This window comes from Pteronotus mesoamericanus, unplaced genomic scaffold, assembly GCF_021234165.1.
Source record: "Pteronotus mesoamericanus isolate MK-2021 breed Mesoamerican mustached bat unplaced genomic scaffold, CSHL_Meso_final contig_78, whole genome shotgun sequence".
NCBI lineage: Eukaryota > Metazoa > Chordata > Mammalia > Chiroptera > Mormoopidae > Pteronotus > Pteronotus mesoamericanus.
In genome coordinates this window covers 15,209,511-15,225,806 of record NW_026555258.1, presented here as the reverse complement: position 1 = coordinate 15,225,806, position 16,296 = coordinate 15,209,511, and the positions used below count along the sequence as shown (strand labels likewise).

Here is a 16,296-nt window from a genome sequence, read left to right as displayed (position 1 = left end):
AAAAATAGAGAACTTTATTGAAGAAGATACAAGATACCAGAAACCTTGCACATAAGACAATGACGCCTCAGTCCCCTTCAAAGTAGGCACCTTAGGACTTTACACGGTTCTCCCAGTCGCCATCAGCTGCCCTGCCATATTTTCCTGAACTCATCGATGGTCTGAAATCTCTTCCCTTTCAAAGATCATTTTTAGTTTGGGGGAAAGCCAGAAGTTGCAGGGTGCAAAATCTGGGCTTGCAGGGGGTGGTGGGGGGGCTGAGTCACCTCAGTGATTTGATGTTTTACAAAAAAACCCTGCATGAGACGTGATGCACAAGCAGGCACATTGTCGTGATGAAGCTGCCAGTGACCAGTTGCCCATCGCTGCGGCCTTCTGAGTCATCTGCATAGTTTCCGCAGAGGACTGGTCAAACTTAACACAATATTTGATGCAGAATCATTGCTGTACTCACTCAGTCATTTTGAATGTGACAGCTACACAATACACATGCTCACTCAATGGCATCTACCGTCCCCACTGACTAGTACAGTGTAGTCATTGTTCATGCATGCACAGTCCAGTCCACTCTCCTTGGCTGCCAGGTTACATCGATGTCATGCAAACCATTCTTGTTATATCAACAATGGCTAGACTTTTTCCAGACCTCGTATATTCACACATTATATGCAAATGTACATGCACATATATAATACAGAAGTAAATATCTATCTATATACAATCTTTGTGCCCAGTGTTTCTCTGTAGAATGAAAGGTAGAATTTTTAGAAGACCAGGGAATGAGAAGCTGAGGCACGGAATATCTTGTTCTGCTTCCCTGTCATTTACTAGCTGTGTGGACTTGAGCAAGTCACTTTCCCCTCCCTGAGCCTCATTCTTCTCCCCTGAAAAGTGGGTCTCACGATGCCTCAGTGGCCTGAGGTGGAGATGGTCTCTTGTACTGCCTTTTAGCATTGAGATCCATTGAGGAGCTTGAGCTTTAAGGGAAACAGGTTTTAAAGGGCCATGAAAACAGACTAAGATGTTGACATCTCTTTTGTAACTTAGCTATAATTTAGGACAGATTAGTATATCACAGCCACCCCCAGCTCTCTTGGAAATGTTTATTCAATCATGGTGATAGAACATAGGTGATGCTGAACATAATAACCAGCAAATCATTAATTAATATTACTCTGTGGTTGTGGTTACTTATCAAGTGCTTACTCTTTGCCGGATTCTGTGCTAAATGCTTTATAGACAGAGTCTCATTTAACCTTTCCCGTAACTCTATAAAGGGAGATCATCTTCCCCATTTGCCAGAGGAGAAGGGAACTGGAGCCCAAAAAAGGCTGAGAGATTTGACCAAGAGCCCACAGAGGGTGGTGGGAGCTGGGCTGCGGCTCGCATTTTGCAGTGTCTGACCTCAGACTGCCGTGAGTGTTCATAAATTCTTCCAAAACTCAAATTATGAAGGAAGTGTGTATGTGTGTGTGTATGCGTGTGTGTATATATAAAAAGTATATTAGATCATGGTACCACATTAAATTTGGGCTCCGATTTTCCATTCTACCACCAGTGCCTAGATCTAGAACCTTCATGTGGCAGCTGAGAGAATGCGGCCACGGGAGGGAGGTGTGCTCCCTCAGCCCTCTGTAGAAACCCCCGCCCTGGCCCAGCCGTCCTCACTGGGAGCTCAGAGCTGGGTTTGGGAAACCTCATGTGACACTTCAGAGCAGCCTTTCCAGCAGCCCGTAGATTTATTTATTTTTTCTGTGGCAATGAGAAGTATCAGACTTTTGGTCAAGCTTTGGCCTCAATTCCACTTAAAAATGGAAGTTTTGTAAATGAAGTTTCCTGTGTATGCATTCAATTTGTATTTCATAAAGCAGTTATTGTCCATTAAATAAATACCATCTGATTGTTGGAAACCTATTGGAGGGTTAATTGTTGTGTAATGAGATATGTCTCTCTTACATAGTGCCCTCAGCTTCAATCAATATGTTTTTAATAACCGATAGTCAGTTGGTAGTTGAGGCTCATACAATAGCTATTCTGTTCAGTCTGAGATTTCATAATGGAGTTATCATATGTTAAATTAAAACTGACATTTTAGAAACATGTCTAATTAGGGTTAACAGCTACGTAGATCATAGTCTGTGGCTGAAGGAAGTAGGTCCACAAGTTCAATAAATTGTTGTAAAGAAATGAAACTATGTATATCCCTCTCCCCTGCACACAGTTCCTACTCCTGCAAGTTGGCTTAGTTCGGAGGACACAAGCCTTGATGTCTGGCTGCGTGTGTCCCATTCTCAGCTTCCCCACTCCTGGTCTGTGGGAACTAGAGCAAGCCATCCACCCCTCGGATCCTGTCTGACCCTGGGTCTTCCACAAAAGGTGCTAATCGTGCCAGCTTCCCCTGGGATTCGACAAGATGACACTCGTCATACGCCTAGGACACACACTCTATACTCAAAAAATATTAGCTCCTCTATTGTACAATGTTTTCCAGAACTGTTCAGCTACTTGAAACTGTTCTTTCCCTGCAGAATCTCTGGTGTTTTCCACTACATCCATCAATGCCAACCCCTCGCCCCTGGCCATCTTCACGTCCTCCTGCTGTTCCTCACATCTGTGGTCTCAGAGAATACAAGGGTTTTCCTTAAAAAAACAGATTCAGATCCTCCCACAGCCTGTGTCCTCACACATGGGCAACTGAATAAATAATTCAAGGCCACCCCCGGCTTTTCTAACTCCCTCATTTTTATCTGCCTTGCAAACATGTGTTGACTGGATGGTTTCAGTTATCTGAACAATCGGCTGTGGGGTATTGGAAAAAGCGCTGGACGGGGAACTGAGAGACCTGGACCTGTAATCTTCACAACCTCCTCCACGCCCTCTTCCTCAGCCTGTGTTCTGGTCTGTTCTGTTCTGTAAGCCAAGGAGTTCTAACTTCCTCAACCAGGTTCTATTCCCAAATCCCAGAATACAGAGAATTCTCCCAAAGATGGTGCATAACTAGTACCATTCTAGGTGCAGGAGAGAAGTTAATTCATTATATAAAGTGGATGCCTTCACAAAGCACTGTCCAGTGGGACTTTCTGCAATAATGGATATATTCTTTATCTGCACTGTCAATAAGGTAGCCATTAGCCAACTATGGCTGTGGAGCACCTGAAATGTGGCCAGTGTCACTGAGAAACCAGGTTTCTAAATTTATTAAATTTCAATTAGTTTAAGTTTAAACGGCCACGGGTGGCTGATGGCTAGCAGGTTGGACCGCATAGCCTTGGAGCTTAAACACTGACTGTCGCGTTACCCAGATCAGAAGGAGGAGTTCTTTCAGCATTAGTGTCCTGTATTCCTGTGATTTCTGTGTGTGTGTGTGTATCTGTGCAGATACAATTGCCCATAAAAATCAAATAAATGCACGTTTTACACATATTATATACACTCCCTGGATGTGCAGGATACTGCCTGATTTTGGTAAAGGGAATATAGACTGCATGACTTTCCAAGCTCTGGCCTTGGGATAATTACTTTGTACTCATGAACCTCAGTTTTCTAATCTGTAAAATGGGAACCTCACATCTAATTAACTCACCTTTGGATGATCAATGTCTAGTACTTGCGCAGCACTAGCCACCAAAGGTTGTTCAGTGACAATCTGTTGAATGTGTAGGTGAAGCAATGAGTGAAAATGTGAATTGGTGATTGAATATGAGGGCATACCTGGGATGTGTCAAGAACTCAGTGAAGTCCAGTGCCAGTTCCCCTGCAGTGGTCACTCAGATTTGAGGGGTTTGGGGCCCATGCTTATACATGAGCAGAGGACTCATCCCTCTTTCCTCCCAGCAACTGCCTCTAAAACATACGTCAAGTCTGGAAAACAAGTAGGACCCCAGAAGCTGTTGTGTGACTAGAGGGAGTTTGGATCCAGATACAAAAGACAGTAGGTGGCAGGGGCCGCCATCACAATATTCCACTTGCAGGGCTGGTCCGTCTGAGAGATTGGCTTGGCCCTTGGAAAGCTGCTGAGGTGAACAACATGGCTTGGTAAGGAGACTGCTTTCGACGGTGAAGTCAAGGAGCGCCTCACCCATCCCCAGAATGTCAGGGTTGGGAGGTTCTTTAGGCATTTTCTAGTTTAGCCCTCATATTTGCAGATGGCGGAACTAAACCATGCCTTCTTCTTATTTAATACCTGGGATGCAGGATGGTGCCCGGCACATGGTAGGCACCTGATACACTCTGGTAAATGAATAAAATTTGAGGTCCAACGGGGCAACAGGTTTTCTCACAACCCCACATCAAATTCTCAATGGAGGTTTGAATGGCTGATGAAATTAAGATTCTGAAGGTAGTGAGTGAGTCTTTGGCTTATTGACTTGGTGCTGCTTGAAATTAAAGAAGTGTATCCACCAATAGAATGGAAGCTACTTAGGTCCCAACAAGGTCCTTGCTGAGCAATGGGAAGACATTTTAGTTCACCATATTCTGGAAGCTTTGGCATGTGTTGGGAGAAAAGGGGGTAACAACGTAGTCATGCCCTCTGCCCTGTTGCCTTTGGCCAGGTGGAGTCAGGGGCTCACTCAACTGTTCCTAAGTCAGTGCATTTTCCTTCTTTCCTTGGCCTCCTAGAGAATTGGGATCAGCATGCGACCTTTGCCTGGAAGGGAGAATCCTGGTCCAGTACGCCTTCAATGCCTCCTCCCCGATGCCCTGTGGCCCATCGGGACACTGGAGTCCCCGGGAAGCAGAAGGTAAGCCAGCCTGGAAGATTATGTACAGGTTAGGTACCCCAAAACCCCACTTTTGATACATCTTGGGTTCTATGATTTCAGAGGTCTCTTCCACATTCCGTCTCATTCGTTCTTAAGATTGCACTGCAAGGCCTGTATTTTGAAATTTTTGTGTTTTTTTTCCAGCTTTATTGAAATATAACTGACATATAACATTGTGTAAATTTGAGGTATACAACATAATGATTTGATACGTGTATCTATTACAGAACAATCACCACGATAAGGTTCGTCAAGACAGACATCACCTGGCATATTTCTGTGAGTGAGAACATTTAAGAGCTACTCTTAGCAACAGCAGAGTATTGCTAACTAGAGTCACCGTGCTGCAGATTAGAACCTCAGAACCTTTTCATCTTATGACTGGGAGTTTGTGCCCTTGGCCCAGCATCAAGGCCAGTGTTCATGCCTTTCTTCAGCACGTGTCTTTTGAGTGTCTGCACTGTCCTAAGTATATCATCCCACTTTACATACAAGGAAACAAAAGCACTGGGAGAGTAAATACATGCCAAGGCCACAACACCTGACAAAGACACAGCACGTATGTGTGTTACATGTACCTCCAGGCCTTCACAGGCTGTGGGTACAAACAAGGTCACCTTAGAATCAATACACAGATTTGGGGGCTTTAAGACATCAATAGTCTTTGATTCTTTTTTAGTTATTTTTGGGAATACCCGGGCATTATCACATGTCATAACTTTTCCTCCCAGATTCTGCCATGTGCCTTTCTTTTGGGGATCCATTTATCTGCAAGACCCTTCAGGGATGCACCTCATAATTGCCATTATTTTGGGCTCAGGGGGAGTCTCCCAAGTGTCCCAGGGACCAGTGACCCCTACGTTCTCTTACAGTCTCGCTCTCTTGGTTCAGGTGAAAACCAGGTGCACCTGGTTTTCTATAGAAACTAAGAGAGTGCCTTTTGCCCAGTGATTTGCTGCACTGTGTCCCTGAAACAAGGCTGCTTGGGACTTGGAGAATCTCATGGACTATTGCCTATTCAGTTTCCTTCTGCTAGGTCTCTTGCTTTAGGGCTCCAACCTAGTTCCTGAAGCCAGGCTGACAGAGAAAGAGCCCACATTTTCTTCTCAGGCTTCTGCCTCACTCTGCCTCACACACACACACACTTAGAACGCTCCCCTCGCGCCCCATCATGCCTTTTGCGCCTGTGCAGGTCAGCTCAGGCCAACAGCCCCTGGGTGAGGACGCTTGTCCCTCAGAGGGAGCAGGGTCTGATTCCTCATTGAGGTTCAGTGAGAACTCCTCTGTTTTCCTCTGTATTTTTAGAAAGAAGTCTGAAAAGAAAAAGCCAGAGATAGAATAAAAGCACAGTAGAGGGATCAGAGAGACAAGTGAAGGAGAAAAATGACAACACTATAGTTCATCTTCTAAAGTAGCTTCAAATAAAAATGAGAGTCGGGAACTCTAAACAAGCCCGTCTGGAATGTGAAGCAAGAGGGGTGTCTGGAGAAATCCGCAGCCTAGCCTCACAGAGTCTCAGGCCGTCAGGCTTGGATGGGACGCTTGGGGTCATCCAGTTCCGGTTCTCCCCCGGGTGCCAGAAGCCCCCGTGCCCCTCCTCCCTCACGGAGGCTCTCCTAGCACCAGTGCGCATATTTCTTGGCCTTCCTGTTCTAGCTCCATTTGTTAGAAAGCCCTTCCTGAAATCTGTGGTTGTGAGTTTTTCCCCCAAACCTCACCCATGTTGAGCTCTCACAGAAGAGAGTGTGTATCTCTTACTGCACAGCGCTTTCTGGGCTTGCAGAGAGCGAACCAGTCTCATCTGTGACCACCATGGGACCTGCGGGCCAGGCACTGTGCTGGGCCCATGCGCCAGGCTGCGCTGGCCGTAACTGGAGTCCGAGCAGGAAATGGGCACTCACCCTTCGGTGTGGTGAGGCCTGTGCTAATACAAGTATGGAGTGCCGGGGGACCAGGAGAGAGGGACTTCCCCCAGCATTGGAGACTCAGGCTTTCTGGGAGATGGCACCATCCCAGTGAGCAAGGTGCATTTGAGAATGCGAAAGACGTTCGTTGTGCTTGCAGCAGTGGGTTGCTCAGTGTGACCAGGAGGCTTATGAGGTTGCTGGAGACATTTTAGGGTGTCCTCAAAGTCTAAAATTATTTTCATAATAATACCACGAAAGGCTTACCTTTTCCACTGTCACTCTCTCCTGAAAGTATAGTAGAGCTTTTCAGTAGCTCCATGAAATGTGATGTCATTACTACTCTGATAGCCTACGGAACACATGCTTGTGTGTTCTTGTATTTTAAAATGTCTCAGTTTCAACTTACAATATGGTAGCTACTAATAGATACGACCCACCGGAACAAAGGCTCCTCAGTAATGCTGGAGGAGCTTAAATGGATTCGAGCAGAAAGAGCAAGGTGTGGAGTGGGGAGAGGTTGGATTAGGTGAGAGGTATGAGGACCAGGCGAGGAATGGTTTCTGTTTACACACAGGGCCGTAAGGAGACACCACGTGCCTTGGCAGGGGCCTGGGATTCGGTGCGATGTGCGTGTTGTAAAGGTGGCTTGGGTTACTCTGAGGGAAAGAGAGTGGGGTGGTGGGGAGCGTGCTGGAAAGGGTGCAGCAGCGTGGCCGTTGCAGGAATCCAGGACAGGTATTCTGGTGGCCTGGATGAGGTTGGTGGTCATGAGAATGGAGAGGAGTCAACGAAATTGAGAGATATTTGGGAGGTAGGATCAGCAGAACTCTCCCCTGAGCCGCCTCTGGTTGGAATCATCTTGGTTTGTTCTACCACTTGTGTGAATGAAATAATTTCCAGACATCTCCCCACACCTCCATCCAACCCAGCTGCTGATTGGTTGCGTCTGGTCCTGGTTTGTCCCCGACCCTCTTAAAGCATGATGTGCAGAAGTGAGTTCAACTGGAAACGCCGAGCCCCCTGGTTCTCTGAGCTGACTCAGGCCTCCAAGGAAGCCCAGCAGCCCCGGGTTCTCCTTCAGGATGTGTAAATTTAGTGCGTGCAGGCCAGGAAAAGACGTGAATCTTTTTTTAGAGCATCCTATTACAAGCTCTGTGATCCCTTTGGCTCAGACTCTTTTTAATATCCTTGAAGAAATAAACTTTTCCATGAGCCAAACTCTGCAATTTATTTCTCAACTCATTTTCATCCTATTTATCTTTGCGTGTTTAAGTTTTTGGACTTCCCAAACTAACATAAAACTCTCAAATCCGTGAGCAATGCCAGACGTGTCTTCGGGGCTGGTGAAAGAGCGTGGGGGCGGGGTGGATAAAGAGGACCGACCTTGGCTCCAGCCTGTGCTCTGTGCCCCCGGGGGAGTCACTTAGCTTCTCTGAAGAGAGCGTCCCCTCCACGGAACGAGGGCCCTTTCTAGCTCTAATATTCCAGGTGGTTGTAACTTCTTTAACTCCATATTTACAGGATAGAAGAGTCTTCATTTAACATATTGATTGAATATCCACAATGTCTTATTAACTCCATCCCATGAACCTCAGGTAAATGCGGTTCCAGGAGTTCTTGCCTTTGTCCACAGAAAGTGGTTGTAATGAAAAGAAACCCTGTTTTCCTATCTCTTTAGCAAAAACTATATTTCATAGATAAATTTTTTCTGAGGTATTCAATACCACACTACATTGGTAGCCCAGTAATTAAATAGCTAGATCTGACAGGCTCAAATCCCAATTAAGATCACTTACGCAAGCATCTAATACGTTACAAGCATTGGGTTTTCCATGAGAGATTAACACATGGCACTGTTTCCTATTTTTTTCTTCTTTATTTGAGTCTTTCCCCATTTACTGCCTAGAATATTTCAGGTGTGCTGAAGTATTCATCTGGAAAAAACTTGGCTCCAAGCTTTTATAACTATATTTGTGTCAACAGCTGCAGTGTATATACACATAAATATATAATAGATGTCTGTATAGATCTTCATAAATGTAAATTTAAATCAGCATAAGTATGTATAAATATATTTTACACACATATTTGGCCTCATTTCTAATGGACAGCTTATATAAACATGTGATTTTTCATTACGTCACCATATATAGAGAGGATATATATGAATAATGAAGTAAAAGTACCTTTGCACTTTTCTCTCTCCCCCTCCCTTTTCCCCTTTCCCTCTTATTTTTCCCTTCTTTCCTTAACTCCTTGATTTTTTTTCCTTTTCTCAGCCTTTCTCCCTGCCTCACCACCATACAATTTAATCAATTTAATAAGGCATTCAACCATACATTTAATCAATAAATTTAATCAGTTTCTCCTTAGGAGGAACTCTGATTTTTCCTCATCTCCTGTAATATTCTTTCTCCATGGTCCAGCTGTACATTGTAGGAATTAGTTCAAAAGTGTCCTAACTGGTTCCACTAGACAGGAAGCTCCATGAGGGTGGAGGCCATGTCTTTAGAAACGTGTTTTCTCTGGCATTAGTCAACCCAGGCACAAACCAGGCACTCAGTAATTATTCTTTGAATGCATGGGTGGGTGGATGGAGAGAGGAGTGGGTTAGGTGGACAAATGGATAGAGAGTATCTGTGCCTCTAAACAATGGTTATTCTAAAAGATAACTTTCATTTGTTTGATTAAAATTCTTTAGTAGCTCCCCATCTCTCTCAATATAAAGTCCAGCTCACTTAAAGTGACTCACAAGGCCCTTCATAATCTGGGTTCTGTTTAATTTGCCAGCTTTATCCCTTGCTCCTCTCCCTTTGCTCTCAAAACCATAGTCATCTGCACTGACTCTGCGCACTGTTCTCTTTGTTTGGAATGCCACCTCCTCGCAAGCTTTTCCTTGTTAACCCCACCTTACTTTTGAGAACAGAGCTAAGAGATGTGTAAGCATCTATTAAATATTTCATCCCATTTGAGCGGTACAGCAAGCCTGTGAGGTAATATTACAGTAGGTGACACAGTGTGAAGCTGGATAGCTGATATTTTAACCCAACTTTCAGGGCTTCAAAGCCTGGCGCGCTGCCTGGACCAACAGTATCACATAATATTCTACTCCCCATCAGGGAATTAATTACTTAACCATCGGAGTCTCAGTTTCCTCTTCTTGAAAATGAGTGTCATAAGACCTGCATCATACACTTATTGCCAGGATGACAAGAGCTGAGGCATGTAACATGCTTGGCACCGTGCCGGGCACATAGCGGATGGTCAATTTGTGCAGCCTGATACTGTTAAAGGCACTGCTGCCTTGGTGATGGGTTGGACTCAGTGACATGTGAGGCTCTTTTTTTTCCATCTGAACGTTTGTCTCTGGTAACCCGCCTTGCTAAGATTTCCATTCCTGTTCTACTTACTTGAGCATAATGACCAGGCTCGCCTTCCTGTCCTTTGAAAAGCGTTGGGTCCCTCTGTTGAATAACAGAAACCAGGGAGAAAGCCTGAGCCAAACAAATTTGTCATCTTTGCTGTCTTGTGGCTTCCCACCACTGACAGTCGTTTTCTCCAAGGAAGGGAGAAAGATCATTCCAGCCCCCGCCGGTTCCAGGAGGAAGCCCATGGAGGGAGTGGAGCATTCGCCTGGTGCTCACCATGATGCAGCACATTCCAATATTCCATGGGGCACTAACTTCTTCTGTCTTGTTAACTTTGTATTAATAAGACAGAAGAGTCTTTGTTTAACATATACATACTGAGAACCCACTGTGTTCACTATCTGTGGACCAGGAAAAGGCTGTAGGGTATTGAGTGGAACAGAACTACAGCACAGAGACAAAAATGATAATGATCCTGCAGGATTTTGGTGGCAAGCAGGTGAATTAATTAATGGCTGTTGCATGTGCTTCATATATATTACAGTGCTACCCTCAGTACAGCTTATTGAATGAATAAGTGATATATGTATGTCAATGGCACACAGTCAAGAGAATCAGAAACTCCATGGGGTGCAGAGTAGATAGCAAGAAAGGCTTCAGCTCAGGTGGGGAGTGCCTTTGACCAAAATTCCTGATCAGTTCTGGCCAGCACTTGCTGCAGTAGGTGAATGAGCCTAGCCAAGGAGGGGTGGAGGGAATCTTAGAGCTATGCCCATCTCTCCATGTTCTGATGTGTTATATCCGTCTCTATGAATTTTTCTTGCCCCATCTTTCTTCTCTACTCCATCTCCACTTCATGTTTTCTCTCTTCCCTCTTGGTGGCCAGACGCGATGAGATTGGTGGCACTTACAACAACTTCACTGCAATAGCTTCACCACCGCAAATGACTTCGTAGTGTTTATATTGCAGTGATTCCTGTTATGCTGTAACAGCATCAAAAAGCCTTTTCTGACAAATACTGCTTTTTCCCTTTTGCTTTAGAAATGTCCAGCATCCCCACCCTCCACCAGCCACTGATGCTCAACATGAAAAAAATGTGGCAGATAGAACCACTTAAGATCCTCCATCCTGCTTTTACCATCTGATCTGTTTATCTCTTACTAGACTCCCTGAAACAAATTAGAGCCAATCACTACATTGAGTCCTGATTACTATTCTCAGCAGTGAAGAGGAGAGCTCTCTGAGGGTCTAGGACTAATGATCTCAGTGGAGAAAAATTCAGAAGTCCTTGCAGTCTGAGATCAGTGGGGATGAGGCAGTCTCCAAGAGGAAAGAGCAGAAAATTCTCTCCTTCTTGCAGCTCCTCACCCAACCCTCCCTTTCCTGAGTTAGACTGGACAGAGCTTGGTATGGAATGACCTCATGTAGACACAGGGAGGAGGAGAGATAAGATGGCTCCAGGGCTGCCTTCCAGCCCTGTCATTCATGGTTCTAGACAGTTTCCTCCCAGAATCCCCAGTCCGAGGGGCAGAAGCTATCCGTGCTCACCTCGTCTTTGCTGAAGGTTTCTGGCCCTTCTGTTATTCTAAGCAAGTTGCACCAAAAGCAGCACCATGGGAATTTCTAGTTTATTTCAGTGGCCCCTGCAGCCATTAGTAAATATAAAGAGTATGAACTTCCAGAAGAGACAACTTGGCTTCTAATGCTGACCTTTACACTTCAAGCTGTAAGACGTGGGTCATTTCACTCCATATTTCCTCACCTCTGAAATGAGTCCTTATAAGAGTTAAACAATTTTATGGGACAGAGTAGGTGTTTGACAAATATTTGTCCCTTTCTTCTTTCCATCCTAGGCATGAAGCCATCAAGTGGGAGATGAGCAAGAAAACTTTGGGTATTAACTCAATTGTAGAACACTTACTTGAATATAACATTGACCAAATGTCTGGTGATTCATGTCAGATCTCTGTTGCAGTGGTGGGAGTCAGCTGGATCCTGTGCTTACAGCTGATTCACCGAAACACTGAGCATCTTCCCTTTCTTTTCCTCTCTGTCTGAGTCCTAGTCAGGCCAACCTCTCCTAAGGTCTGCAGGCCGCTCTGAGGATCATACTGAAGATCCATTCTTCAGGAACTCATATCCTCATCTCTTCTCTGTAGGTCATCCAGATGTTGAACAGCCCTGTAAGTCCAGTGTCCGCACCTGGAGCCCAAATTCAGCTGTCAACCCACACACGGTCCCTCCAGCCTGCCCTGAGCCACAAGGCTGCTATCTTGAACTGGAATTCCACTACCCTTTGGTCCCCGAGTCTCTGACAATCTGGGTGACCTTTGTCTCCACTGACTGGGACTCTAGTGGGGCTGTCAATGACATCAAACTATTGACTACTACGGGGAAGAACATCTCCCTGGGCCCTCAGAATGTCTTCTGTGATGTTCCACTGACCATCAAACTCCGGGATGTGGGCGAGGAGGTGTACGGCATCCAGATCTACACGTTGGACGAGCACCTGGAGATCGATGCTGCCATGCTGACCTCCGTTGCAGACAGCCCACTCTGCATTGAGTGTAAGCCCCTTCAGTACAAGGTGGTCCGGGACCCTCCTCTCCAGATGGACGTGGCCTCCGTGCTACATCTCAATAGAAGATTCACAGACATGTAAGTGTGCTTTCTGGACAGGGAGAGGACCAAGTGGGTACAGTCTGGAGGGATAAAAGGAAATTCAGAGAATCCTGGACTCAAAGAAGGTTCATCACAGCCAGACTTGTGTAGAGATTCATAATGTGGCATTATGTATAGAATGGTCGTAACAAGGCAGAGTTGATATGGCGGGAAGAGCAATGGACAAGGAACCAGGAGGCTTGGATTTTGGTGATAGCTCTAATGTGTGACTCTAAGCATCCCAACCTTTCTGAAAGTAAATTTTCCCAACAGTTGTATGAGATTAGCAGTGGGGAAGTCATTTATTACTAAGGAAAGAATAATTAAAGTTTGCTAATGATTTCTTTTTTATGTTAAATTGAAGGAGATTCATGTATTCCGATTGCTTTTTCAGTGGGTGAGAGAAAGGTGAAGTTAGAGCAGATTGGCTGGGAACTGGCCACGTTCCTGGGTATTTTTATGAAAATTTTGCTGGAGGGTGAACATCACCAGCCATGGTCCTTGATTTGTTTCCTGAAGTGGAGGGTGAAACCCATTTGATCTCCATGATGCTTTTCAATACCCAGTGCTTTTATATGACATAGTGTTTCTCCATAATATATGTATATGTCTTAAGGCACCTCCCTAGTACACCTTCCTCAACCATCCTCAGTATTTAGGTTTTATGAGGGAGGCCACATTATAATGAAGTCATTAGTGCTTTTCCTGTATGCCAAACAATAGGCTAAGGTCTTTACATCTTTTACATGTTTCATCCTCTCTGCATCCACAGCCCTATTATCCCTCTCATTTTGCAAAGAAGACAACTGCAGTTTAGAGATGTGAGGTCATTTGTCCAATATCACAGTTAGGAAGTGGTGACTCCTAAGCCAGTGTGCCTAACCAGTGTTCAATGAATGATGCAATTCCAGCTTCTGCTTTAACCTAACAAGTGAGGGAGCTTTAGCCACCTCATTTGGGTACCAAGATCCTATGAAGTTGCTCTCCAAACATTTGTTGAAGTTTTATTATGTGCAACAGAGGTTGGTAGGGAATACGGTACTTTGCGTATTTGGAAAGAACAATAGCTCAGGAGTCAGACGCCTTGTGTTTAATTCCAGCCGGTTCACTTACTAATGTTAGATAAATCAGTCAATCTCTTTGAGCCTCAATTTCCTCTTCTGTGTGATGAAAATGTTGAAGTCGATGGTTTCTATGGGCCTTTTGTGGCTCTTTCTTTGATTCTAAGATGATATAAGACACAATCTGTGCTCTGTCTACTTGAAAATATTTACTAAGCCAATCATTAATAGAAACCAAGTTCTGGAGGAAACTTTTAATCTTTTTAAGAGACAGAACCACTTTCAAACACTTTACCAGCACTTCCTTTTACATGCCAGCAATTAATGTGCACATCACAAGCAAACCCTTGCCCATTCATTGACTCAGAGATGAAGAACATCTGTTTAAGAACTCAGAGGGAGCACTTGGTTTGTGTTTGAGAATGTACTTAAAATTTAAAGAATCATCCTGCCTTGAAAATATTCCATAACCCTGTCTCTTCCATCTCCTAACTTGTCTAGAGTAATAAAGTTTCATAAATATGCATCCACTTAAAATTTCTTTATAAAACAATGGAAGTAATAAATAATACATGTCTTAAAACCTCAGTTCAAACACAGCTTTCATTTTTTGCCTCAAGTTATGAGCCTGTGAGAGCTGGCATTGGTTGATAAGTATAGAATGGTGGGAATTAAACTGAGGAAGTAAAAGCACCTGAGTTCTCTTTTCAGCTAAGTCACTAACTTGCTGTGTGATCACAGGTTTGCTGCCTACCCTTTCTGGTCTTCAGAGGCCTCCTCTACAAGAAGAAGGTTGCATTGGATTAGTGGTTCTCAAATTTGGTTGCACAACATGAAAACTTGGGACATTTTTAAATTACTTGCATCCAACTTGCATACTCTCTCAACCCTTCCCTCCCCTCCCAGGTATTGACTTAATTGCTAAGACTAAGGCCTGATCAGTGGACTTTTACAATTTTACCAGGCAATTATAATGTACAGACAAGTTTAAGAACTGCTGTACTAAATCAGGTTCTCAAAGTATGGCCCCCGACCGGCAGCATGGACATCAGGCGGGTGTTTAGAGAGCCGGGTCCTTAGGCCCCGGCCCAGATGACTGAATCAGAAACGCTGAGTACGGGGCTTCTCCCGATGGCTGATTGTGGTTAAAGTTTGATAGCCACTGCCCTAAATCATCTCTAAGACACAGGAATCTGCAAGGTCTCTTTCACTCATACAACTACTCATTTAACCTACAAACAGGCATTGAGAATGTCCTGTGTGCTGGAGTCTGTACTGGGAGGTGGAGATTAGAGGGATGTCTTTCATATAGACACTCACAGTTTAATGCTAAAGACCTTCATGACTTAGTGAAAAGGCCTAGTCCTGTGCCAATTTGCTTCCAAAACCACCGCTGTCGAGGTCCATGCTCTTGTGCACCATTTGTTCTTTCATTCAGAAAATGTTTCTTTAGTCCCTACTGTGTGATAAGCACAAGGGCTAATAGGAGGCATTTGCTGGTCTTTTTCTTTGCTTTCTGGAGTCTCAAGGAATTCATTGGAGACCTGGTGTGGGCTGGGCTGGGCTTCCTGACCTGAATGTTCTCTGAGGCTCTGAATAGAGTGAAATATCATTCCAAGTCAACCTACCATTTCAACTCCTTTATCTCTTAGTAATTCAAGTTCTGAACTCCAACACAAATACCTCTGTGTGTGTATGTGTGTGTGTTTATTTTGCTGCTTTCACATTTTTTCCATATCAAATAAATTGGCTCATATACAAGTTCTATATAAAGACTGTTTTGGAGAAAAAGAGGAGGGAGAAAAAAAATGTGGTTTTTTTTCCTTCCCTGACTCAACCCATTACATGATCCCCTTTGACCTTTGTCTTCATTTTTTTTCTCTCAGCAAAAATATTTATTCTTTCTGTTATCTGTACTGGAGATAGTTTCCCAAGGTATGACATTGATGAAGGGACAGGCTTCTGTGCTTTCCCCGTGGATGCTTCCAGAAGACAGATTGCTTTTGGCCAGGACAAGGAAGTAATGTGGAACGTTCCTGTTAAATAGAAATCCCTTCATTGAATGAGAAGTGACACTAGCAGAGGAAAAGGGGACCAGCGCCAGCTCTGCTACTAACTCACCATGTGACATTAAGACACATTGCGTCACTTATTTCGGCTTCAATTTCCCTATGTGTAAAATGAAGGGAAAACATGTTACGCAATTCGATGTGGATTGATGTTGTTCTTAGGTAACAGGTGACTCATTCACTTCTTTTTTTTTTTTTTTTTTTAAGTAAAAGGGACTCTGCTGAGATTGCCTATAAGAATTAGTACCCAGAGTGGACCTCACTGGTTCTGGATGCCCTAGTGAAATATGTACTGTGTGGACAATAATCATATAATTATAATAATACCACTTACTAAATACTCACCCTGCTTTAAGTGCCTTACAAATATTTATGAAGTTGGTAAAGCTCAGAGAGAAAGCTAGAGCTCAGAAAATTTACTCCTCCAACCTACTACTTAGCTGGATGATGGCAGAGCCAGGTAATT

The 16,296-nt window shown here is 44.2% G+C and overlaps 1 protein-coding gene across 1 annotated transcript in view; it reads left to right on the top strand.

Annotated features, from left to right (window-relative positions):
• The window catches only part of PAPPA (pappalysin 1), a 216,246-nt gene that overhangs the window by 65,080 nt on the left and 134,870 nt on the right, over positions 1 to 16,296 (top strand). Inside the window, exons 6-7 of the mRNA XM_054584482.1 lie at positions 4,621 to 4,742; positions 12,199 to 12,697. Coding sequence (XP_054440457.1) covers positions 4,621 to 4,742; positions 12,199 to 12,697 — 621 coding nt within the window. The remainder of the gene's footprint in view (positions 1 to 4,620; positions 4,743 to 12,198; positions 12,698 to 16,296) is intronic.